A 26,967-nucleotide genomic window follows, 5' to 3' on the forward strand; every position below is an offset into this window, starting at 1 on the left:
GAAAGACCGATTCTGAGTGAATTAGATGGATTCATATAGATTTACCCACCATGACGTCCCTAGAGAGTTAGAGCTTTACTACGATAACAAACACCGAGACGAACCCAAAATCTTCTCATACATGTTAATAACTGTAATGACAAACAGAAACCTTTTTTTGTATTTTAAGAATAAAAATGTCATATCGCTTGTGAAGTCAAGCCTATATATATATATATATATATATATATATATATATATATATATATATATATATATATATAGGTAGTACAACTAGATCTCTTTTATTGAATCCAAATGGTTTTAATTATATTTTTCTACATATAAAGGTATTTTAAAATTTTTGAAGTTTCAAAAGGTCATTCGGTTTAACCGTCCGAATGCCAATACAGCCATTTAATTTGTGATTAAAATATCTAAAAATGTAATAAATGTATATATTTTTTATTCTGGCATGATTTTATAACATTATATATCAACATAGTGCAAAATGGTATTAAAATTATGTGTAGAAGTCGTTGCTTTGTTATGAGAAAGAATGTCCAGAAAAATGAATTTCATTGATGTCATTCGGAGTAACCAATATAAAGAGACCGTTTTGGATCAAGTCATGCGGTCAATATCATGTGACAGGATGTGACATCATTTAGACACCTGCAAAGGACCACATGGTCGTCAAGCAAAGTAACTAACTCTCTTTTAACTATTTGAAAAATTCATATTTTCACTTGATCATACGCATGTCCTGAAACATCAGGTCATTTGGTACAACCGCTATAAAACATGGAAAATGTTGTAATATTTTAAAAACTTGTACTAAATATAAAATGTTTGATTGTCCTTTTGCTTGCTAGCTAGATATCAGCCTGTTAGCATTGTTTGAAAATATTGTCATTCGGTGTAACCAAAAGTGTCATTCGGTAAAACCGAAATTTTTGGTTAAACTGAATGACTTTTGGTGACAAATGTTGTCCATCTTGTAAAAAATGACAAAAGCAGTGTTAATTAATTATAAAAACCACATAATCTCATTGTTAACACTTAATAAAACTTCAAAATTAATTATTTCTCCATTATGTTTTTTTTTTTTTTGTACACTTTTAAAAACCTTATTCAGCCAAACCTATATATATATATATATATATATATATATACACACACACATTTAAAATGCATATAATATATATAAATACAAAATGATATACATGCACACTCATGTATATAATGCATATATAATATAATTAAATTTAATATATATATTTTTTAAAATATTTTTTATATTTTAAATGCATTTATTATATATTATACATTTTACTATCTTATCTAAAAATATACTGCATAGATATACAATGCATATATTAACCAAAAAAAAAAAAAAAAATATATATATATATATATATATATATATAACATATTTATTAAAAGTTTTCCCAAGTGAGAATGTCCCCAAATTTGCCATTAAAGTAATACTAAGTGAAACCACATACACACAGTTAATCATATGCATTTGCTGCAGGACTCCATGCAAACTTCTTCAAAGGGAAGAAAGGAAAAAAGCAGAGAGAACAGAGGAAAAACCGGTGTGAGATGAGACACTGATACAATCTCCTGCATCTCTCCTTCATTTTGAGGATTCAGCTGGTGCCTCTGAACACTTTAACCTTTCCACAGAGAATAACCGGAGCCGCCGAGGGAAACACAGCACAAACATCCATCTAACAAACCCCGCAATCATCAAACCTCCGTGACCCCAAAAGCCCAGCGCCCGGCCGGCAATTCATCCGCTTGAAAGCCAGAGAATGACTTTTATTTTCCGCAAACAAGATGCATTAATGCCGGAGAGAGTGACGAGGCTCTATGACACACTTTCACGAGACAGAACGACACTTCAGAAGACGAGAAAAGCTTTAGACATGACAGCGCACGTTTGAGGATTTAAAATCTGATGGTTAGGGAACATGATTCGAGGAGAAACATTTGGACATGAATTCATGTGGGCAGACGTGACGGCATCTTAACTAGAGCTGCGAAAGCTCTATTCAGGACAGAAATCCAGCCAAACTAGAAGTGAAAACATGAGAAACACGTCAGAAGAAGATCATTTTCAGCCAAAGACACAGGTGTAAACATGCCGCACGAAAACCACTGTCTAAAGAAAAGAAATATTATAAATTACATCTTTTTAATATCTTAAATGTTTCACCCAGACAGCAATGAGATCAAACGGAGAGCAAATGGAGTCCTGAATTTTCTCATGAGAAAAGAAACCCAGTAATCTCACACGTCTCCTCTGGATATTCACAAGAAATCTCAACAAAATGAAATTCTGTATCCAAACAAGTTTCAACATTCCATCCAATCAATCAAACAGTTAGCCCCGCCCCCAAACTCACCTGATTGGCTGAGTCAGAAGTTGGCATGTCATGCCACTCAAACAGATCAATGTTCCAGTGACTCTGAACATGAAACTGACACAACACACTACCTGAACATCTAAATATTACAAACTTCATCTTTAAAGCGACTGCCCAGCAAACATTGGTCTGACAGCAACATCGTGCCCCTGGCCAAAAATAGTCGCGGTAGGACGGCATAAATCGGTAAAAATATGTAACAGAACATTTCCTAAAAATGCATTCAGATATGTTTGTACATGTCTACAATTCTCTAGGGTTGCATGTATAATTGTTACTTTGACTTTTAGCTACATGTAGTTCAATATATAATACTTAATTAATTAATTAATAAGATAACGTCTAAGATGTCCGTTCAAATTTCATTTTGGAACTATTTTTCAACCATGACAGGACGTCTTTTCAACAGTCAATTAAATGTCCAAATGTTTGCTGGGTGAACATTAAACTGAGAGAAAACAAATTTGGTGTAGGATTTACTTTACACTCAGAAATTGCTAGTAAATTTCACAAATAATTACAAATGGCAAGCAACGCATTGAATTAAAGGTGAAACTTTGAAGTAGAAAAACTGAAATACAACAGGCTTTGAGTTCAGCAGCAGCCCGTCCATTTCTGTAATTCATTGAATAAAATGTCTCATTTATTTTGGGATATTGTGAAATATTATACAAAACATTCATGGATAAATGCATCAATAAATGTACAATCACTAATGCATGTTATTAGTTAAAGTTATTTAGAATTAAAAAGTGATTAAATTTGCGGTTGATGTCACTTCAGGTTCAGGTTGAACGCTGCAAATTTGAATTAATGCAGTAAAGTTATCCGGGTTTCACTGAATTCCCTTACAATACCCGTAGTATTCACATATATGCACCATATATATACTGCATACTGCAGAAAATAGTACAAATATAGTATGGTAATATGAACAAAACATGCCCAGATAGAGAAATAAGAGAGAACAATGAAATAAATAAGAGATTTACAGGTTTGTTTGTAGATACTCAAAGTTAAAGGTCTCTTCTGCTCACCAAAGCTTCATTTATTTATTAAATATTATTCCAATTTAAAATAGCTGTTTTCTATGTGAATATATAGTAAAATGTAATTTATTTCTGTGATCAAAGCTGAATTTTCAGCATCATTATTATCACAGTCTTCAGTGTCACATGATCCTTCAGAAATCATTCTAATATGCTGATTTGATGCTCAAGAAACATTTATGATTATTATCAATGTTGTGCTGCTTCATATTTTTGTGGAAACCATCATATATTTTATTTTTCAGGATTCTTTGATGAATAGAAAGTTCAAAAGAACAGTCTTTACTGTCAGTCTTGATCAATTTAATGCGTCCTTGATTAATAAAAGTTTTAATTTCTTTAAAAACAAAACAATCTTACTAACCCCAATCTTTTGAACAGTTGTGAATTATAATAATATATTTTCTTCTGTTGGCCTTTTTTGTAACAAAGCTATAATGTAATTCCATATACTTTAGTTGGAAAACAACAGCACATGGAACAGTAAAACTCTTGTCTTTAAACTCTAAACAATGTTTCCAAAACATCACAAGTCATTCTCAGTATCCAGATAATGTTCACTTCCCCAACAGAAGACTGTTCAGTGCTGATTCGTATGTAAGCTTTTATAGCGAGCCAGTAATGTGTGTTTGCTACATGTGAACAAACTCAGAGAGTAAAGGAGGGGAATGAGAGCGTGAGAGAGGATGAGGCAGAGAGTTGTGTGGGTGCTGACCCTTACTGGCCCCATCAGGCCCCCGCAGCACGGTGCACTCCTCTATCTGCCCGAACGACTCAAACAGCCGCCGGACGTCGTCTTCGCTCTGCTGTTTTCCCAACATGCCCACAAACAGCTTCCGGTCTTCTGAGAGAGAGAGAGAGACAGACAGACAGACAGAGAGACAGAGAGAGAGAGACACGAATTACCTCACATTCACTCATACACACAGAGTTCATGAGATCCGGCGGGATCTTTGACATCACAAGGAAAACCACGAGGATTGAGGAGGAAAAAGATAATTAAAAAATATATTTAAAAATGTTTAGGAATTTGTTCTGGAAATACCAAGTAAGAAAATACATTTTTGGAGTGAGGAAACGTACACCACAACGTACACTGTTGCAGACATTGTACGGTTCACGTGTACAGCTCGTACACGTTCCTATCCATCAAACTCTCCGTCAGAGCCACACGAGTCTGTTTTTACTGTACTTTCCGATGCCTAATTGAATGTTCGAACAGCAGAAGCACTTCAGCTGTGTGTTAAAATCATAATCCTTTCATGCCAATGAAGGAGCTGGAAAGCGAGTAATCAATATTTCATGCCCTGTTAACTGTATTTTATGGTTTTGTCAGATCTTTTTGACACTAAACTCAGTAAAAACTTGCTGAAGACATCAAAAAGTTCAGAGAAAGAGAAAGTTCACAAGTATAAAGGAGGATCATGAATCACGATTGTTATTCTCAGTTTTAGCGGTACACAAGTACATTATTGACTGTCTTTCCTATTGAAGACTGTTATTTGAACATGTCGAGCTTCATTCGCTCATCTAAATGCACCTGTATCTTCTCATTCATCAGTTCTCCCTCATCTCTTCAGGCTGACAGCTTGTATTCCCTCCACATCGAGTCTTACATAAGCTGTTTTAATGGAGCTTTGCGCTGTATGAGCCCCGACTCATCATCTGTCTTCTGTACTGTACCAGAGCTTTACATTATGCATACGAGTGCTGTAGGATACGGCACTCATCCTGAGAGGAAGAGATCAGAGACCGTGACATACTTATTCCACACCAGACAGAGAACAACTCACGTTTAGCTGAGATACGGCTGAGAAAAAACTGAGATTTAGCTGAGATACGGCTGAGATAAAACTGATACGGTTGAGATAAAACTGAGATACGGTTGAGATAAAGCTGAGATACAACTGAGACTTAGCTGAGATACGGCTGAGATTTAGCTGAGATATGGCTGAGATACAACTGAGATACGGTTGAGATAAAACTGAGATACGGTTGAGATAAAGCTGAGATACAACTGAGATATGGCTGAGATTCAACTGAGACTTAGCTGAGATACAACTGAGATTTAGCTGAGATACAACTGAAATTTAGCTCAGATACGGCTGACATAAAACAGATTAAGCTGAGATGCAGCTGAGATAAAACTGAGATTTAGCTGAGATATGGTTGAGATAAAACTGAGATACAATTGAGTTATGGCTGAGATACAACTGAGATTTAGCTGAGATACGGCTAAGATAAAACAGATTTTGCTGAGATACAGCTGAGATACAACTGAGATTTAGCTCGGATATGGCTGACATAAAACAGATTAAGCTGAGATACAGCTGAGATAAAACTGAGATATGGCTGAAATACAACTGAGATTTAGCTGAGATACGGCTGAAATACAACTGAGATAAAACTGAGATATGGCTAAGATACAACTGAGTTATGGCTGAGATACAACTGAGAAATGGCTGAGAAAAACCGAGATTTAGCTGGGATACAACTGAGATTTAGCTGAGATACGGCTGAGATACAACTGAGATATAGCTGAAATACAACTAAGATTTAGCTAGGATAAAACTGAGATATAGCTGAGAAACTACTGAGAATTAGCTGAGATACAACTGAGATACGGCTAAGATACAACTGAGATTTAGCTGAGATACAACTGAGATTTAGCTGAGATACAACTGAGATTTAGCTGAGATACGGCTGAGAAACAGCTGAGATACAACTGAGATTTAGCTAAGATACAACTGAGATTTAGCTGAGATACAACTGAGATTTAGCTAAGATACAACTGAGATTTAGCTGAGATACAACTGAGATTTAGCTGAGATACGGCTGAGATACACCTGAGATTTAGCTGAGATACGGCTGAGATACAACTGAGATTTAGCTGAGATACAACTGAGATTTAGCTGAGATACGGCTGAGATACAACTGAGATTTAGCTGAGATACAACTGAGATTTAGCTGAGATACAACTGAGATACAACTGAGATGCAACTGAGATTTAGCTGAGATACAACTGAGATATGGCTGAGATTTAGCTGAGATACAACTGAGATTTAGCTGAGATACAACTGAGATACAGCTGAGATTTAGCTGAGATACAACTGAGATTTAGCTGAGATACAACTGAGATACAGCTGAGATTTAGCTGAGATATGGCTGAGATTTAGCTGAGATACAACTGAGATACGGCTGAGATACAACTGAGATATTGCTGAGATACAACTGAGTTTTAGCTGAGATACAACTGAGATATAGCTGAGATACAACTGTTTTCAACAGTGATATTGAATAATCATAAATGTTTCTTGAGAAGCAAATCACCATATTAGAATGATTTCTGAAGGATCATGTGACATTGAAGACTGGAGTAATGATGCTGAAAATTCAGCTTTGATCACAGGAATAAATTACAGTTAAAAATATTTTCACATAGAAAACAGATCTTTTAAATTGGAATAATATTTTACAATTTTTTACTGTATTTTTAAATAAATGCAGCCTTGGTGAGCAGAAGAGACTTCTTTTAAAAACATTAACAAACTTGTTACTGGTAGTGCTAAGAGTCGTCATTAAACAGCTCATAAGACAATAACAATTTTCTTGATCTCTGAAAGAGTCTGATGTATGAGTCTATGTAGAAATACTGTAAAGATTCACCTCAGATCATTTACTGCTTCAATGATCTGACATCACAAACATGATGATTACATTAGATCTGACAACACACAACTCATTTCAAATGCAAACGGCTTAGCCAATCACAACAGACGTTTATATAAATAAGTCTTAAAGGCACAGTAGCACAAACAGACTGTGAGATCGTAAGGACCAGAAAAGCTTGAAATTATGCAAAAAACATTATAAATGGTCCTCAAGGGAAAAATAAAAAGTATTTAAAGTTTAATACAGCAGTGTTACATCATGAATGTATGTATATTATAATCTGTTTGACTGTAACCCAGCGTATAGCAGTAAGACCCGGTCTGTCTCATTATCTGTGTGCTCTAGGGGCCTGGGGCTCCGCACACATCAGGGGCCACTCGTGTCAGCTTTACAAGCCTAATTAACAAGCCATAAGCGCAATAATGAACGTTTCCGACATGTTAGTCTACGCTGAGAAAAATGAAATTACCCACAGAGGATGCTGGAAGTTTCCTGAGGGACGGATGGGAGAGAAATTGAATTTACAGTCCGTTATCTTTTCATTCCCGGACCTATGAGTTATATTCGCCATCTCTGCGTCCGCGGCGCGCTCACACACACCTACAGGAGATGGATCACTATTAATTAGCGTTCACGCCTGAACTGAGCTGCACTTTAGAGATCCTCCGGCCGACGCTTGGCTGCAAAGAGTGGCGTAATAACCCCCTGAAGAGGCTTCAGAGCAGCAGACGCAGATCTCAGACGGGCAGTAAAGACCCTGAGGGCCATGATGTCACTTCACCTCTGTCTGCCACCATGAATATACCTGCAGATCTGAGGACAAATGATCTGAAAACAAGGTGATTATTAACAGCCAAACAGTTAGTGGTGAGAAATTAAACATGAAGCCTATTATTATAGTTATTTTTGAAGCAATATAAACATACGTAACCTCGAAATAGTGTAAACATTGAATAGAAGACACGCCATTGCTGCGTATGTGATGTGTGTTTGTTTTTACAAACTGACAGATGAGTCAGAATCAGTTTGAATCACTGAATCTGGAACAAGTTTGTAAACAAGACATGTGACCCGACCCCAGCAAACAGGAAATTCTCAGAACTCTAGCTAACGTTATGGCAAGATTCTTTCAACGTTATAAGTAATCTTTCTTCCTTTGTTCAAAGTTATCTGGTCTTTAATAATGTTCCTGAAAATGTTGGCAGAAAAGATTATTTATTAGCGCTGTCAAATTGATTAATCGCATCTAACATAAAAGTTTGTAAATATATGTGTGTGTGCGTATATCAGTATTAATTTTGTTAATTTTTGTCATCATTTTCGTCAACAAACTAGTTTTGAATGACAAAAACTATGATGAAAATCTACTGACATTTTCGTCAATGAATAAAAACGCACGAGTACTGAATTGAGCTCTCTTTTGCGTCTTTTCGCGCCTGAACGGACAAATACACTGAAAATTGTCAAAATGCCCATTTTAGCGTAAAAACAGTTGGTTATGTCTAAAGTGAATGTGAACAGTTGGGAGAATATTGGATGTGTATCAGTGTATTGGATCCGTGCATTCAGCCTTAAAGTGACAGTAGCCTAATAAACCTGCTGCTGTCCGTCATTAATGTTAATCAAACAACAAAAGAAAAAGAGAAAATCACTCAGTGTTCTTGACTGAATAACTTTAATTGCTTTAATAAGGATTAATCTATATTTCTACATTTTAGAGAAATGCTTAATTGATGCATTATTTAACTAAACCCATTAGATTTATCGACTAAATCTACTGTAGATTTCGTCGACTAAAACTAGACTAAAACTAAAACAATTCAGACGACTAAAACTAAATGGCATTTTAGTGAAAAGACTATGACTAAAAATAAATCAAATTTTGCTGTCAAAATTAACACACACATATATATATATATATATATATATATATATATATACTGTATACAATTTTATGTTAGATGTGAATCATGCGATTAATTGCGATTAATTGATCTGACAGCACTATTATTTATACGTCGTTCATAGAATGTTTTTTTTTTTCCCGAAATGTTTTAGCTGGATGTTCGTCTAACGCTTTTTAAATGTTATTACTTGTTTCAGAACGTTCAGAGAACATTCAAAAGTAACGTTCCCATAATGTTTGCAAATTGATAAAATGGAATGTTCTATTAACATTAAAAAACTGGATGTTTCTTGGAACATTCTTGGAACATATTTTTGTTAGCTGGGACCTTACTAGTACTATCAATGATCAAACTTAAAATCTCTCAGCAACAGTTCACTAAACTGTCAAACACACTGAACTGCACACTAAATGAGTTACGTTAACATTAAACAATAAGATCGAAACAAACAAATGAAACAAACTAACCCAAACATGGACTGCAATCTGAGAGTTTGCTGGTCCCTTCAAGAGTCAAATATTCACTTCAATCTTGTCGTCTCTCATCACTGTCCGTCTCTCTGCGTGTGTCGTGTCTTTCTGCAGAGGAAATGGTCTGGAAAATAAGAACCTGTCAGTGACCGCGTCCAACAGATGACGAGCAGACTGGCCTCTTAATGTGAACGCAGAAAAAAGATATAAAGACAACTAAAGAGTGATCAAAACACCACTGACATCTGACAGCCGCCCGCCTGAGAGTCTTATCATTGCAGAGAAATGAATGGATGCACAAACACCATCAGCAGACCAGATTAATGCTGCTCCCCTCAGGATGAGGAACGAGTGCTGATGTCTGAAGAGATGAAGGATGTTCACGCTGCTCTTTTCTGAGTTTGAAACAACATGAGGACGAGTAAATGTTGACAGAACATACATTTTCGGTTTTCTCTCCCTCCTTTTAGGGGTGTGAAAATACACTCATGTCACAATTTGGTTCGATACGCGATACTAATCTCATGATACTTTAAACAAAGCCAAAATACAGTTAAATAGTTAACAAAAACACTATTCATTACAACGCTAAATTTGGTATTACATTACAGATTATTTTTTACTATGTCTGGTGACACCAGAATAGAAATATTCATGATTCTGCTTAGCTAAAAATACAGAATTATGATAGGTATATATGTCTCTTACAACATACACTGGCTGAAAAAGTTTTAAATATTGTATTTTATTAAATACAGTTTTAATTTATTAATAATAATTAATAAACATGAAAGCTCAAATGTGTGACCTTCTGTGTTTACCATATTTGATGCTACATTAAATCTGTCTAAACATCCAGTTTGGGTAAACTATACGCAATACATACACTACTGGTCAAAAGTTTGGAATAATTCAGATTTTATAATGTTTTTTGAAAGAAGTCTCTTCAGCTCACCAATGCAGCAAAAATACAGTAAAAACAGTGAAATATTATTACTATTTAATATAGATGTTTTCTATGTGAATATATAGTAAAATGTAATTTATTCCTGTGATCAAAGCTGAATTTTCAGCATCATTACTCCAGTCTTCAGTGTCACATGATCCTTCAGAAATGATTTGCTGCTCAAGAAACATTTATGATTATTATCTATGTTGAAAACAGTTGTGCAGCACTTATTGTAAATTGAAATAATATTTCACAATATTTCTGTTTATTTCTCTGCATTTTTTCATCACATAAAAGCAGCCTTGGTGAGCAGAAGAGACTTCTTTCAAAGACATTATTTTAATAAAAAAATTTTTGACCTGTTGCATTTTTGTATTATGATATATTACGATAATATATTGTTACACCACTACCTCGTTCCATTGTGCTCGTTCCAAATATGTCATTCCACCAAAAAGTGAGAATTTAGTGGCTTATATGTTGTTATTTTCTACAGAAACACGCACAAATTTGGCACAGACAGAAGTTTGGAAATAATAACAGAAGAAAACTGACAGACAGCTGCTGCAGATGATAAAAGCTTTGTGCTGAGGGGCTGCGGTGTGTGTGTGTGTGTGTGTGTTAACACACACACAAACACAAACCTTCTATTTCTTCTCTGCTTGTCTCCTTTTCTCTAGCTTGCTTCCTAATCTAGTTGTCTAATAAACCTGGCACAAATATTGTTGGCTCTTTGATGAATAGCTTTTGTTCCCCCTTTGTAAGTTGCGTTGGATAAAAGCTTCTACTAAAAGCATAAATGTAAATGTAAATAAAACAGCCCAGCATATGTTGAGTAAAAAACATTTAACCCAACACAGCTGGGTCAAAACAACCCAGCACAGGGTTGCCAAAATGAAGTCTTTACTATATACTCAAAGTATGTACTTCTCCATCATCACACTCAGTAGAAGATGACTTTCTCTCGTCTTGAGCCTCATTTGCATATTGAGTGGAGCAAAAATCTGATTGAGTGGCAACATGCCCACCGACAGCCAATCCAGAACGGCCTACAGGTTTGTTTTTCCCAGCAGCCTCTGCGTGCCGTTAGTGTCTGTCAATCACTGATTCTGACAGAACAGACAGAAAAGGGCCATAAAGGACAGACGTCAGAACATGAAAGAATATTAAATACTGAAGTCAACTAGTTCTCAGTCCTGCTGAGACACGGCAGTGAACATTCACAACAGAGAAGATGGAAGAAGAGAAGACTGAGAACTGATATTAAAGGAATATTCTGTGTTAAACACAACTGACGGCATCATGACACGCTGAACATCTCAGAAAATCACGAACGGTAAACATTTACTATATTGCACTTACAATCGAGGTCTATGAGTTAAATCTACAAGAGGGTCTAAAAGGAAAAATACTTAAATTAAAGTTTTTGTTAATAAACCGACAAATATCTCTTTATATAAAAAAATACCTTTAATTTAATATGACAGCTGTAAGAAAATAATTTGAATGAACATTCTATTCTATTCCATTCCATTCTATTCTATTCTATTATGTTCCATTTTATTCTATTCTGTTCCGTTCTATTCTATTCCATTCCATTCTACTCTATTCCATCCCATTCCATTCTATTCTATTCCATTCAATTTCATTCTATTATATTCTTTTCCATTCCGTTCTGTTCTATTCTATTCTATTTTATTATATTCCATTATATTCTATTCCATTCCATTCTACTCTACTCTATTCCATTCTGTCCATTCTGTTCTATTCCATTGCATTCAATTCCATTCTATTGTACTCTACTCTTTCTATTCCATTCCATTCCACTCCACTTCCATTCTATTATATTATGTTCCATTGCATTCAATTCCATTCTATACTATTCTATTCTACTCATTCTATACTATTCTATACTATTCTATTCTACATATTTATATGAAATAGAATATAGTAGTTATATTTATATTTCACTGTACTCTATTCCATTCCATTCTATTTCCATTCCATTGCATTCAATTCCATTCTATTGTACTCTACTCTACTATATTCTATTCCATTCCACTCCACTTCCATTCTATTATATTATGTTCCATTGCATTCAATTCCATTCTATACTATACTATTCTATTCTACTCTACTCTATTCTATTCTATTTCACTGTACTCTATTCCATTCCATTCCATTCTGTTGTATTCCATTCCATTCCATTCTATTCTACTCTATTCCATTTCATTCTATTCCATTCCATTCTGTTGTATTCCATTCTATTCTACTCTACTCTATTCCATTCCGTTCCATTATTTTCCATGTTATTTAATGCCATTCTACTCTACTCCATTTCATTCTATTCCATTCTGTTCTACTCTATTCAATTCTGTTCTGTTCTATTCTATATTGTTTGTATGGTGAATTATTTTATGTCCTCCATATAAAACTGCTTAGTGTTCTGCAAAAAATAAACAAATAAATAAACAATACATAAAATTAAATAATAAATAACAAATTAAATTATCCTTAAAACCCCTGTTTGCATGAAACAAACTCCATATACGGATTGGAAACAAAAAGTTATAATTATAATAATAAATAATTATATTTCTAACTTAATTTTATATCAAATATATTATTCATTCATGTATTTATTTATATTTAGCAAAAACAAGTTTTATTCTATTCTATATAGTTTCAAACAAACTATATAGAATAGAGTAGAATAGAATAGAATAGAATAGTAAGGTCATTCAAATTACATATTAAATAAAATAAACTTGTTTTCTAAACAGAGAGACATTTTGTCAGTTTATTTATTACTGATTATAGTCATAAAACATTGAATTAATGCAAACTAACTGAACGGACATAATCAGATCCTCACGCAGAAACAAAGCTAAAGTTTTCCAGGCTTCATTTTTTTAAACTGTTCCTGACACGAGTGAATAAACGCGGCTGTGGAAGATCAGGATGAGCTCCAGTGTACACAGCTTCAGTCTGACACACCTGAAGTAAGTCACGTTATATCTGAATTAATCAAACAGAGCTCAAACTACCCACAGTTCTATGCAAACACTCAAGGACATTTGCACCTCGTCAGATGAGAGTCTCGTCGTAACGTCTTGATGAAACTCCGCTGACCCGCAGATCACATTAATCACTCGTGCTGAAACGAGATCCGCCTACTGACACACACGAGTCACAGACACGCGCCTTCATCACGGGACGAGGACGCGTGTTTGAAAACCTTGTTGGCACATCGTTCATCGTTTTAGGTTTTAAATATTTGTCTTTGATTCCGGCTCATTAAAACCACCAGAGCCTCATTAATTCAAATATTTAGTCAATTAAAGTCTGAATCCTGTATAAATTAGGGAAATAAAACAGCCTGAAATAAAGCAGGGAAGTCCAAATGGGTTAAAGCATTTCCTCTCCCTACAATAAACGCTTAGTTCATCCAGAAATCAAACTTCTGGCATCGTTTACGTTATTTTCCAAGCTGCTCTTTTACAATATAATGGAAGTGGATGGACATCTGCCAATTACATTTGTCACAAGAGACTTTTGAATAAACAGCAAAATCCTGTTTTTTTTTTTTTTTTTGGTGGGGGGGGGGGGGGGGGGCATTTTCAAATGTGTTTCTAAATAAGTCTAAGGATCAAATGTGCGGGACGCTCTAAAAGTAAAAAATACTAAGATGAAGTTAAAGTGTTTCGCAAGTTTTTGTTAAAAATCTGACAAAAAATCTATTTTTAAAAAAATTATTTATTTAATTTAATATGACAGCTGTAAGAAAATAATTTGAATGACCATTCTATTCTATTCTACTGTAGAATTATTTTATCTCCTCCATATAAAACTTGTGTATTTTGTGTATTATATATGTATATATATATATATATATATATATATAAAATTAAATAATAAATTATTTAATTGATTTAATTATTAAATTAGAATTATTTTAACTCCATATAAAACTGTTGTGTTTTGCAAAATAAGTAAATTAATAAAATTATATATATATATATATATATATATATATATAAATAATAATAATAATAATAATAATACATTTTATTATCCTTAAAGCACTGTTTACATGAAGAAAACATTGGAACATTGGAAACACAACAATACATTATTATATCTATTATTAAATTTTATATATCTATTATATTATACATAATGTTGTATATATTATATTATATATGTTTACACCATCACGTTTACATATTTACACTGTTAACCAAATATATTTGTCACCAGTTTCTGAAAAGTAAAAAATACTTAGCTAAAGTTAAAGTCTTTTGTAAGTTTTTGTTAAAAATATGACAACTGAATGAAAAACTGATTTAATTTAATGACAGCTGAAAATAATTTGAATGAATTGTATTCTATTCTATTCTATAATTATTTTATCTCCTTCATATATAACTGTTATGTGCTTTGCAAAATAAGTAAATAATAAAAACAATATATATATATATATATATATATATATATATATAACACAACAATACATAATAATATGTATTACAAATGTGTTTCTGAATATAATTACTTCTGTTCTGAATTCATCATGTTCTATGGAAGAAAAAGAAAGTCAATCAAGTGAATTATTGATATTAGATTATCATTTTTTGGGGTGAACTATCCCTTTAAAACGGTTCTTGACTGACTTTACATGATGTCAGTGTGTCGATAAGGGCTGCTGCTGTAGATTAGAGTCGGTGTGAATCAGTAAGATAAGAAAGAGTCAGCGCTGTTAATGACAGACCAGCCCGTCTGAGGGCACAACTACAGCAGATGAGCTCACAATGACTCGGGTCTCGTCCATCATTGACTGAAAACTGGACACGGTTTTGGACTGCTGCTGTTCACTGGTATGAGACAAATGGAGTGTGAGTTGTATGAAAACTCAGAGTGTCACGCGCTGCCCACAACATGTCAGAACACATTCACTCAGGACAAATAAAGAGCCAACGAGACACAACAGCAATGAAGCCAGCAGAGCACTAAAAATACCGCAACAGCGTTCGCTTACTACAGTCTCACACACACACTGTCTTCATTTCAGACTTTACCGAACAAAACCAAGATGCAAACTGCTCAGCCTGATGATAACTCATCCAGAAATTATTGATGCATGAAAATGTTAAAATATATTTAGGTAAATAATGTCATTTATTATTATTATTATTATTATTATTATTATTATTATTACAGTGTGAAATGATGCTTTGCTTGTTTACAAATTAGATTATTACTTTATTTTAATTATTTCATTTTGAATTTACACTACTGATGAGAGTTTTTTTAAATGTTTTTGAAAAAGTCTCTTCTGCTCAACAAAGCTGCATTTATTTGATTAAAAATACAGTAAAAAATGTGAAATATTATTACAATGTAAATAATATTATTACAATGTTTGTTGCTCAAGAAACATTTATGATTATTATCAATGTTGAAAACAGTTGTGCTGCTTCAGATTTTAAAAACAGACGTGTGTGTGTGTGTGTGTGTGTGTGTGTGTGTGTGTGTGTGTGTGTGTGTGTGTGAGCCAGCCAAATATTCTCACCAGTCACAGCCAAATATACACACGCAGTAAAGGCTGTCCTTAATGGTTTATAAGTTATTGTTAAAAATCAATTTCCCTATGGAGAAAATGAATGGAGTTTTTACCAGAACTCGACTGTTGCGCTCTATTAATTCCTTTAATATACAGTGCACACAATTTGCATTTCTCCTAACTCTGTAAAAATGTCTTAATTGTAAATGATGTTATTTTTGTATCAGTTTGAATGAAGTTGAAAGCGTGTCTCTCTGCACTGGAGCTTCACAAACTAAACCTGATGATCAGAGATCATCCAAAGAGCATCTGGAGCTTTAATGGAAGATGTCACATGATCAGTGACACTCATTTACTAAGTCACCTATATGATTTCCACAGATTTCCAATGTGCTCTCAGAGTTTTGGACCCCACTATGTGTGTGTGTGTGTGTGTGTGTGTGTGTGTGTGTGTGCACACATGTGCTTGTGTGTGTGTCTGTCCATAAAGTATTATTTAGTTTTTCTATTGTATATTTTCAGCGAACAGCATCAATTTTCATCATGAAATATCACACCTTTCACAATAAAAACAAGACCCATCCTTAATTTTTCCTTCAAATTTTAGCGGAAACGAATGAATTATGACAATAAAAGAAAACACATTTAACCTCACACACACACATTTCATAATAACTGATAATTTCAAAGAACAGCATTTAAATATGGATCTGAATGATATGATGATAATCATAAATGTTTCTTGAGCAGCAAATCATCATATTAGAATGATTTCTGAAGGATCATGTGACACTGAAGACTGGAGTAATGATGCTGAAAATTCAGCTTTGATCACAGGAATAAATTATATTTTACTATATATTCAAATAGAAAACATTTATTTTAAATTGAAATAATATTTCAGAATTTTGACTGTATTTTTGATCAATTAAATGCAGCCTTGGTGAGCAGAAGAGACTATTACATACACAGTTGGGTCCAAAAGACTGAGAACACAAAGTCAAAATGTAATTTAAACCCGGAAATAAATAATGTTTTACACAGCAAAACATCCAGTGTTAAATTAACACTTCCAGTGTCACCCGGTGTTTATATAATCCGGTGTGGATTATATAAACACTGGCAATGTTAATTTAACACTAACAGTGTTCATTTAACACTGGAGGTTCACGTGATCATTGTCACTACTTACAAAGATTGATTTTACATCCTTCAGATTGAGCTTTAATCATGTCCAGCACCAGCGCTGACCGACAAAACCGACAGTAAAACTACAAACGAACTCACAGAACCGCAGCTGCAGGTCAAACACAGATGCTGCTACAAACATACGGCGAGTCCTTTCAGGACAACCAGGTGTTTGAATCCAACCGTACGACCATGACATCACCTGCGGCTTTAACGGCACACGAGCGGATCGTTATTACGGCGGGAACCTACGGCTCCTTTGATCTCAGCCGAGTCACGGCGAACCACGACGGCCCGAACGGCCCAAACAGATGGCGAGTCAATGGAGGCAAGTGACCTAAATTAACGGCCACTCCGACACGGAGTCACTCGCCCTGTGTGTGTGTGTGAGAGAGAGAAAGAAGGTTAATTACCTCCTCGTCCTTCACTGTCGGCTGGTTTCACCTGGATGGGCCGGTTCATCTGAATAAGAAAGAAAGAGAGTTGTTAGAACAGCATGTGTGTGTGTGTGTGTGTGTGTGTGTGTGTAGGAGCATGTTGATGCCTTTAGAGTCACAAGAGTATCAGATAAATAAACAAACACATCGAGAAATCACACATCATTTTACGCCAGACTGCTTCACAAACGAGGGTCAATTCAACGCTGGATTTGCACAAAAGATTAACATGACGGCACATGCTAGTGGATGAATTGAATCAACTCCACAGCAACTACATAAATTTATCCACTAACCATTCAGAAACATCTAAAAGTTGTAACTTCTTCCTGAGTCTCTCCATCAGTGTCGACTCCGGTTTGAACAATGTAAGGCTGAACACCGTCGTCATTTTGGCTGCGTGAGATTCTCCGACTTTGTTGTTGTTGAGCGACCGAAGCGTGAGCTGTTAAAGCTCCGCCCTCTTCTGGAAAGGGGGCCGGGAGCAGCAGCTCATTTGCATTTAAAGGGACACACACAAAAACGGCGTGTTTTTGCTCACACCCAAATTTGACAAGCTATAATAAATGATCTGTGGGGTATTTTGAGCCGAAACTTCACAGACACATTCTGGAGACACCAGAGACTTATATTACATCTTGTGAAATGGGCGTTATAGGTCACCTTTAAAAGCAATTATCTCCAGAGACGTGCTGATGCCCAACCAAACTACAAGCATTAGAGATATTAAATCAATTGAAAAATCAATCAATCGATCAATCAAATATAAATTACCCAACCGTCAACATTGAAATGTGGGTAAAATAATGTCCGTTGTTGTATCAACAATAAAAAAACATGGCTAATGGTTGAAAAAAGGTGAATAAAATACATATAAATCAACGTTAAAATCTGAACAAGATCTGTATGAAAAATAAAATGTTGCAAATATCAACATTTGCAAAATGTAAACAAAATTCAACAGTGAATCAACCTCTATCTATGATGTTAATTTGTCTGTGAATGATCAAAAATAATCAAATAATAATCAAAATAATACAACATCATATTTTGCACATACATTAACACAGGTGAATAACGGCAGGGTAATAAGAAATAAATATAAGAATATTTATAAGAAATAAATATAAGGAGAAATGGACATTACCACTTTGATAATCACAAGCCAAAAATAAAAAGAAAATTTTCATTTAGCAAATTGATGCATACATTTGTTTTATAAACTGTGCTCAGATACTAAAGCCTCAAAAGTCTTGAGCATAATCTTAATAAATGTTGACAGATTTATGAATGGAAAAAAAATAAAATAAAACACCATTGGTGAAAAATTCACTATTCTCTGAAAACAAGCCAAATGTTCTCTAGGTTACATTTGTATTGTTTTATGGATGTTTTCGATGTTTGAAGTTGGAGTTTTGGCTGCAAATGTCAGTTTCATTCAGCTGGATCTGATCTGGTTTTGCTGGTGAAGGCGCAGCTGAACAAAGCGATGTGTGTGTCAGTGTTCGGGTCAGACTGAGACCCGTGAGACGTTCTCTCTTCATTCTGATTTGTTCAGTCTCAGGACTCCAAACTTGTTTGATTGGTTGTAAAGCTCCAGAGCTGCGGCCCGTTAAAATCCTCAGAGTCGCGGCGGCAACAGGAGTCATTAAGCAGCACAGGGTACACCGGGAGTTGCTAAGCAACCGGGCAGATCGGGTCGGCAGCCTGTTGGTCTACGGGCGAATTGGCACGCGCCTTTTTTCTCTTGCACCATTTTCCACCATTTTTTTCCATGGTGTGTCCAATGAGGTTAAAGGAAAAACTCCAATTATTCACCAGAACCCCCGAATGAAACCGTCCCCCCACCTCCGCCCCACTTTAACGTCCTCTTTTACTCAGTTTGACAAAAAGTTTTGTGCCATCACTGAGCGCCGGCGGCCAGATACACCTTACACACACACACCTGGATACGGCCCACAAGAATAAACCCACCTACACGGACCACACCTGAAAATAGAGAAAACTCCAATGAAACCACTTCAATATCTCAAATGTTTTTTTCCCAGAAAGCAATGAGAATTCTGCTTGCATCTCCAAGATGTTTCTTTAAGACCCCAAATTTTCTGACCACATAAAATAAAATAATTGTTATTAACAAAATGGATATTTACTTTAATTAAAAAGAGTTTCCCCCCCCCCAAGTGTAACTCCTCTGGATCTTTCCAAAATGAAGTTCTATCAGATTGAGCTCATTCTGAAGATTCAGGTGTGTGTTTGAACACACACACACACACACACACGTCTGCTCACGGCGAGTGTTCGCTCTGGCTGATGAAGCGTCTGAACTCATGAGCGCTGAAGGAGCCGTTCGCTCGAGCATGTTTTCTCAGATAGAGAAACACGGTGTGTGTCAGATTCATTAGAGTCCCAGTAGAGTTCAGTACGCTCATGTGCTTCATCTCTGTCTCTCTCACACCCTTTGGCCTCAAAAACCAATATGGCTCCCTGCACACACTCCTTAATGGCTTGATCAATGGTGACAAATAGGCCAGCGCTCCCGTCTCACCTCCACACGCTCGTCTGTCTCTCTATTACTCCACCAGAGCTCCTGTTTCACCTCCACACGCTCGTCTGTCTCTCACCGTGCTTCTCCGCTCCTCCTGTTACCAAACGTGCTGCGTTTTATTTCAACACTCTTACACAGCAGAGAAGACAAGAGTAGACCAGATGCGACAAGAAGAAATGAGAGGAGACAAGAAGATAAGAGAAGATACCAGAAGAGAAGATCCAAGAGACGAGAAGAGATGAGCAAGATGGACACATGACCGAAGATTAGAGAAGAACATCTTTAGCTCTTTACACTCTTAATAATAATTAACAGCTGCCTAAGAGTGTCATGACACACATGACATTTGCATTTAGCTGCTCACAGGACGCTCTCTCTCTTTACCATGGTGAGGGAGTGAGTGTGTGTGTGAGCTGCCCGCTCTTTCAAATTGCCTGTCATGTCCCGTGGAGCGTGGAGAGGCCGACCCGTCTCAGACACACACACACGCAGCGGCTGCAGCGGTGCGCGTGTGGAGGCTGCTGTCAGGTTAAATGCAGCAGGAGGGTGTGAGGGATATTTTTAGATTGTAGCAGGTTTCCTTCTGGAAGAAGAAAATGAGTAAAACGATATCAGAACATAATTTTCCGGCGGGACTCTGTCCCGTTCTATGCATCTCTGTCATTTTTCTCACTGGTGAAACTTTCCCGCTCGCATAGTCACATTCGGTGGCCCACCCACAGCGCCGCTGCGTCTACAATCCTGCCGGGTTTGTTTAGGCCTCACCGCAGCGGGTCGGCCCGGTCAGAGACGCCCGGCTGCTCTATAAAGCTCAGGATGGATGGGCATATAGATCACAGCGGGAGAGAGACGCGGCACACTACATTAGCTTTATGGGCCTTTTCTCTGCCAGAGAAAGAGACGCCGACAGACACACAGAGACACGACTAACAGATGACTCACCAAGACAGGAAATTTTATGAGGGACAGAGGTGAGAGAGACAAACACAGATGAATGAGACACAGGGCACAACTAGAAGAGACGAGGAGAGGAGGTATGAGATGAAACAAAAAATAGAAAAAGAAAGAGCCCAGATGTCAGGAACACAGACACCAGTTCAGTTTATGCAGCAGCGCCCTAAAAGACACGATGCAGTACACTTATCTCGGCCTGATCATCACTGTTCAGGGAGTTTCCGTATGGCAGTGAATGCTCTCAAAGATAAAGCTCAAAGAGCTCTATATGGCATCAAGAAAAAAAATCCAAAAATACTGAATTACCGAAGTGAGGTTTAGGGTCCACTCAGTGATCAGAGCTACACTATCCAACAGAAGCCCTACACACAGAATTCTGCAAACTCATTCTACAAAGAAAAATACCCAATAATGCATGTAGGGCGGAATTAGTAGGGTTGCATATTGAGAACCAGTTCCAAATTTCCAAGAACCGGGGATTTGATAAGACACGAGCATTTTGATTACATTTAATGATTCCTGTGTTTGCATTTCAATGTGATTTTAACCATTCAAGCGAAAGAGAATTCGGCACTAGCGCACTGTTTTCGGCGCTGTGCACACATCTAAAGCTTGCACAGAAAGCATCGTCTTATATAGTGCACGGATACTGAATTGAGTTGTCTTTGGTATCTTCTTGTGCTTGAACGGACACATATACACAAAATTATGTCAAAATATGCTCGTAAACACAGTCGGTTTTGTCTCAAGTGAACGTGAACAGTTGAGGGAAAAAACACGTGTATCAGTATATTGGATCCGTACATTCAGTCTTAAAGTGACAACAGCCTAATAAAACCACTGCAGTCTGTCATTAACGTTAATCAAAAAACAAAAAGAAAAAGAAAAATCACTCACTGATCTTGAATGAATAACTTTTGTAACATGATAAGGATTAATCTATATATTATTAATAAAAAGAAAACTATGCAGTGATATTTTCCGTTTGATTACATTCGATTTCTGTATCTGAACTTTGTTCAGTTGTAGGCCTATTTATTTGTGCTTTTGCCAATTTATTTGTTCTTATTTTATTACTGACTGTTTATCTGTCTTTAATAATATATTGGAATCGATGAGAATCGTAATCGATTAGCATAATCGGAATCGTGATCAGAATCACTAAAATTCAAATGATACCCAACCCTAAGAATTAGGCAGATTCCCATTGATTACTAATATGCAAAAAAGATCCCTCATGTTCTGGATGCATCTAAAATTGAGTCCCATAGAAAAGCTAAATTTTAAAGCATTACAAGAACCGAACTCCAAGTCCCCTTGGTCAGCCGATTCTGAGACTTACTAACCGAACTAATTCTACTAACACTGCTTCTCACCTGAAACATCAAAATAAATCAAATTATTAAACAATCTCCAGAGTGTCAGAGACACAAAGCAGAGATGGATCCTGACCAAGTACATTCATTTTTATTTTTCCAATAAAGCTCATTTCAATTGAATTGAATTGAAACGAGAAAAGAAATTAGATGAGTAGGGGTGTCTCTTCAGACTTTAGAACTGTACATGATTTATGAGCTTCTACAACTTTTGACCTCCTTACTGAACTCCTTTCCATAAACTGATCATAGAAATAAAAACAGTATTAATAAAAGTGAACACAGTTTTCTCTTAGTCTTATTAAGTGCAAACAATAAGTGCAACCATAATCAAAGTACTCTCTCAATATTCACAGTGCAAATAGAGACCAATTTTTTTCTTCAAACATGATACAGAGCTGAGAGATGGTTACAACTACACAACCCAGCTTAAGATCGCTTTCATATTGGGAAATATTTGCATCAGGGAGCCACTGTCAAAATGTGGGGTATTTAAATTGTGTTTGAATGTGCGCTCGCGTTTTACTTTCGCTTTCAATTTCACAATCACGCATACTCTGTGAATAGGGAGCGGCGGTGCTGAGCATGCATTCTACAAGATAAGACATTTATCAGATGCTTTTAGGCTCTGTTGTGCAACAAATCCTCCGCCATGGTCTTGTCAGTCATCCCGTCACTTACTCTCATCACGTGATCAATGAACTCTGATTCCTGCTGCACTACGTACGAAAGCTTGTACTGGATGAGCTGGATGGGATTGACTGGATAACCATTATCCAACTGAATTATATGGTTTTTATTTCTATAAAGGTGTAAGGTGTAATGTAAACGTAGCGGTGGCATATTCTATCCTAATTTCACCCTCATACCCCGTCATGGCAATACTACGAGACAGCTTTCCACCTCGATGAGAAATCTCGTCACACAAGAACAGAGAATAAACAAGTAGAGATGAGAAATTAAGAGATGAAACAATGATGAAAAGAACAGACAAGATGAGAAGAAAAGGGGAGATACGTGCAGGTGAGAATATATTAGAAGAGAAGAGCTGAGCTGAGAAAAGAGAGAGATAAACAGAGAGAGAGATCAGCAGTTCAGAAGATCCCAGACAAACACATGAAGAAGAGAAGAACACAAAAGAGATGAGAAGAATATTTCACGACAACAGCCACACTGACAACACGCCTGTAATAACTCTCTCACACACACACACACACACACACACAAGCGATCTCACATTAATCTGACTGATAAATATAACACTCAGCACTTTGATGAAGTGCCACAATTATTGTGAAGACGAATGTGTGTGTGTGAAGATAAACGAGTGGATTTGCCCTTGCTACAGGAGCAGATCTCAGCACAGAGGAACGCGGCTCATTACCAACCACGAGTCCATCTTCCACAGATACGTTCATGCTGATGAACGACCGCCACAGCTGTGAAATACACACACACCAAACGCTTCATACATCCCATGATCACACGCTCAGAAAAATCAGCCTCCTGTCAAACCCAACCACAGCACTGATCCATGAAGACGCATTCAAAGAGCCGAAACAATGTTTATATGTCTCATAAATGAAACGTGTAGCTTCTGTTTTAGTTGTTTTGTATTTTGAATCATCAGCTGCATTCGTGGCTGCAGCATCATTAGCATTGCCTGAGGATCAGACTGAAATAAAGCAGCAGAAACGCAGAGATACGGATGAGACAAGACAGCGACTGGCTCTCAGGCACACGTGTGATTCCAGGCGAGCAAATACAGACTGAGAGGTGTGAAAGCATTTGAGAGCGTGTCTGGAGATAAAGCTTTATTATATAGAGATCAACTGGTACAACAACAAAGTCACAGGGAACACGCGTACTAATAACCTGTACAGTCAAAATGCAAATGTAAATAACGGGATAAAAGCATCTGCCAAATAAATAAAAGTAAATATTGTGGTATCACCTCACATATTGGACTGATTTATTTCTCTGAGGACTTGAGATTATATGGCTTATTATGAGACTCAAATGCAAACAAACAGCTTATACACTGAAAAAAAAAAAGTTTTATTTAAGTACGTTTTACAAGAAAATAACTATTTCAGTTTTTCTACTTTAAAATGTCATGTTTTATTCAATGTGTTACTTGCCTTTTCTGAAAATTATTTCAAAGTAAATCTTACATCAATTTTTTAGTGTACATGTTATTTTGAAACAACTAATTAATTATTTGACCAAGGTCTCCTGTGGATGTTCATAATTTCATAAAATGTTTCATAAGGAACGAGTATCTACAGATGTGAATATATTGCCATGGGGAATTCGAATGAAGATTCTGTATAAATATTTAAGTATTTGTCAGAAGTCAGTACAGAAACAGGCCTGTTGTTGCCAAATGAAAAAATTGCAATGCACAACATCGTTTAGCGCTTTTCACAAAACACAATAATGTAAAGTAATGTTTATGATTTCTTAAGTCGCATTTAGCAGATTAGAGCTGGGCAATAATATAGTTTACATTTTGCAATGATATAAACAATCAGATTTTGCTAAACACTGTAATATATAACATTACGCAAATATACTGTATGTATGGGAATAAAGTTGGATATATTTTATATCAAACTTTATATACCATAGTAAAAAAGTAATATATTTAAACTACATTTATTTCATACTAAGTATAGTTCAAATATATTAAATATACTGACATATCACTTGAGACTTACTGATATAAAAATTATAATTAAACTACTTCTGCTCAATGCACATTTCTTAATATTAAGCCTAAACTGTGTTTTAATGTCAATATTGATAAGGATTGTATGAAATTTGAATAATATTGGTCTTTAAAAGCAAGACTTAAGTTGCTTTTTAAGTTCTTAAGTATACTTGCAATAGTTCCACTTTAGCACAATCAAATATACTTCAGTATATCTTTAGTTGGACCTCAACACTACTTCCGCACAATTAAATTGCATTAAGTACAAAATTAGTTGTTCCAATTTAGCAGACTTTAAGTATACCAGTTTAGTATCCCAAAAGTATAATTGCAGGATATTTTTATGAAGTACATAAATATGTGAATGTATTTGTAGTATACTTAGCATGAAATAAATATATTTCAAATACATTTTAGTATATATATTTTTCACTAGGGTATAGCGTTGTGCAATAATATTGATATTATAAATAGATATAAACAATCACAGAGCCCAGATTTGCTAGTATATGTTGCAACAAGGCTGAAGGAAAGTTCAGCTTCATTCATCTTATTGCAAAAGGAATCACATGGTCTTTTACAGCAGCACCATTCAGATCCGATGTCTGAGTCCACAATAAGCAAGTTCATATTTCTTTTTCTCTGATCAACAAAAAAACAGCAGTTTTTTAGTGCAAGTACAACAACATAAAGTGCGAGATTTGGTGCATTTGGTCTGACTGTGTATTTCATCATTCTCATGCTGCCATAGTATTTTGGGCCAAATCACAGCTTACAAACTAAACTGTAAAGCCGGAATTTACAAATGCAGCTTAAATTTGACTCAATGCAATGAGCTTCCACCAATATCCTTTCATTGACAGCACAGATCATCAGAGGAGCCTTTGAGTTCATATTAGTCACGTATAATTCAATTTGTTGTCAAGTGCTTTATCCTGTTCTGCACACAAAGAGTTCAGTAATATACGTGAGTGGCAACCGCATTCTACAACAAATTAATTTGGTAGTGACAACAGCGATCCAGGATGAGTCCCCAACCTATGCAGTGCATATCTCTTTTGACAACAACGGACGCGGACGAGCCCCCAACCTATGCAGCGCGTATCTCTTTTGAAAAAAGCGATCCCGGACGAGCCCCCAACCTGTGCAGTGCGTATCTCTTTTGACAACAGCGATCCCGGACGAGCCCCCAACCTATGCCGTGCGTATCTCTTTTGTATGCGGTACAAGAAAACCACAGGGAAAGAGGTACAAGCATTAAGCCAATCGTGTTGTCACAAACAGACTAGACAAACAGAACAAGAACAAGCTCATAATAAACTGAAATAAATCCAAATGTTTTACATTGAAAACAAGACCAAAATATCGTGAACCAAACCTGCCCACTTTAATAACTCCATAAACTTGATTGCTTTATGAGCCCAAGGTGTCAATCATCTCATCAATTTCGGGAGTGAGTCATGTTCCGTACGAACACGGAATGATAATTTAGGGGATTCACTCCCATATTCAAATGCGGGTGTCACTCCTGAAACTTTACAGTGATTTCTGAGACTCTGGAGATGGTCGCTAAAACTCATTTCCAGAAAGGTTTGATGGGAGAAAATGGCATTTGATGAAAGACGCAACAGAGAGGCTGAATTGAGAAAGAGAGAAAGTAAGTGATAAAGAAACAGAAAATGGCATTTGCAAAACAAGCGGCTTCTTATGCAAATGCATGCTAATTT

General features: G+C 35.9%; 1 protein-coding gene across 9 annotated transcripts in view; it reads right to left on the bottom strand.

Moving 5' to 3' along the window:
* Positions 1-26,967, bottom strand: part of LOC127499679 (CUGBP Elav-like family member 4) — a 124,347-nt gene that overhangs the window by 41,214 nt on the left and 56,166 nt on the right. For 5 of the 9 annotated variants that reach the window (XR_007926161.1, XM_051870149.1, XM_051870145.1 and 2 more), the window contains exons 3-4: positions 17,626-17,674; positions 4,179-4,307 (exon numbers count right to left, since the gene is read on the bottom strand). Coding sequence is in view for 8 of the 9 variants with exons in the window: in XM_051870149.1 (XP_051726109.1) it covers positions 4,179-4,307; positions 17,626-17,674 (178 nt within the window). In the remaining variant the exon portion in view is untranslated. The remainder of the gene's footprint in view (positions 1-4,178; positions 4,308-17,625; positions 17,675-26,967) is intronic. The other 4 variants (XM_051870148.1, XM_051870146.1, XM_051870150.1 and 1 more) reach the window with 3 other exon arrangements.

The sequence above is a fragment of the Ctenopharyngodon idella genome, chromosome 18 (assembly GCF_019924925.1).
Source record: "Ctenopharyngodon idella isolate HZGC_01 chromosome 18, HZGC01, whole genome shotgun sequence".
Classification (NCBI taxonomy): domain Eukaryota; kingdom Metazoa; phylum Chordata; class Actinopteri; order Cypriniformes; family Xenocyprididae; genus Ctenopharyngodon; species Ctenopharyngodon idella.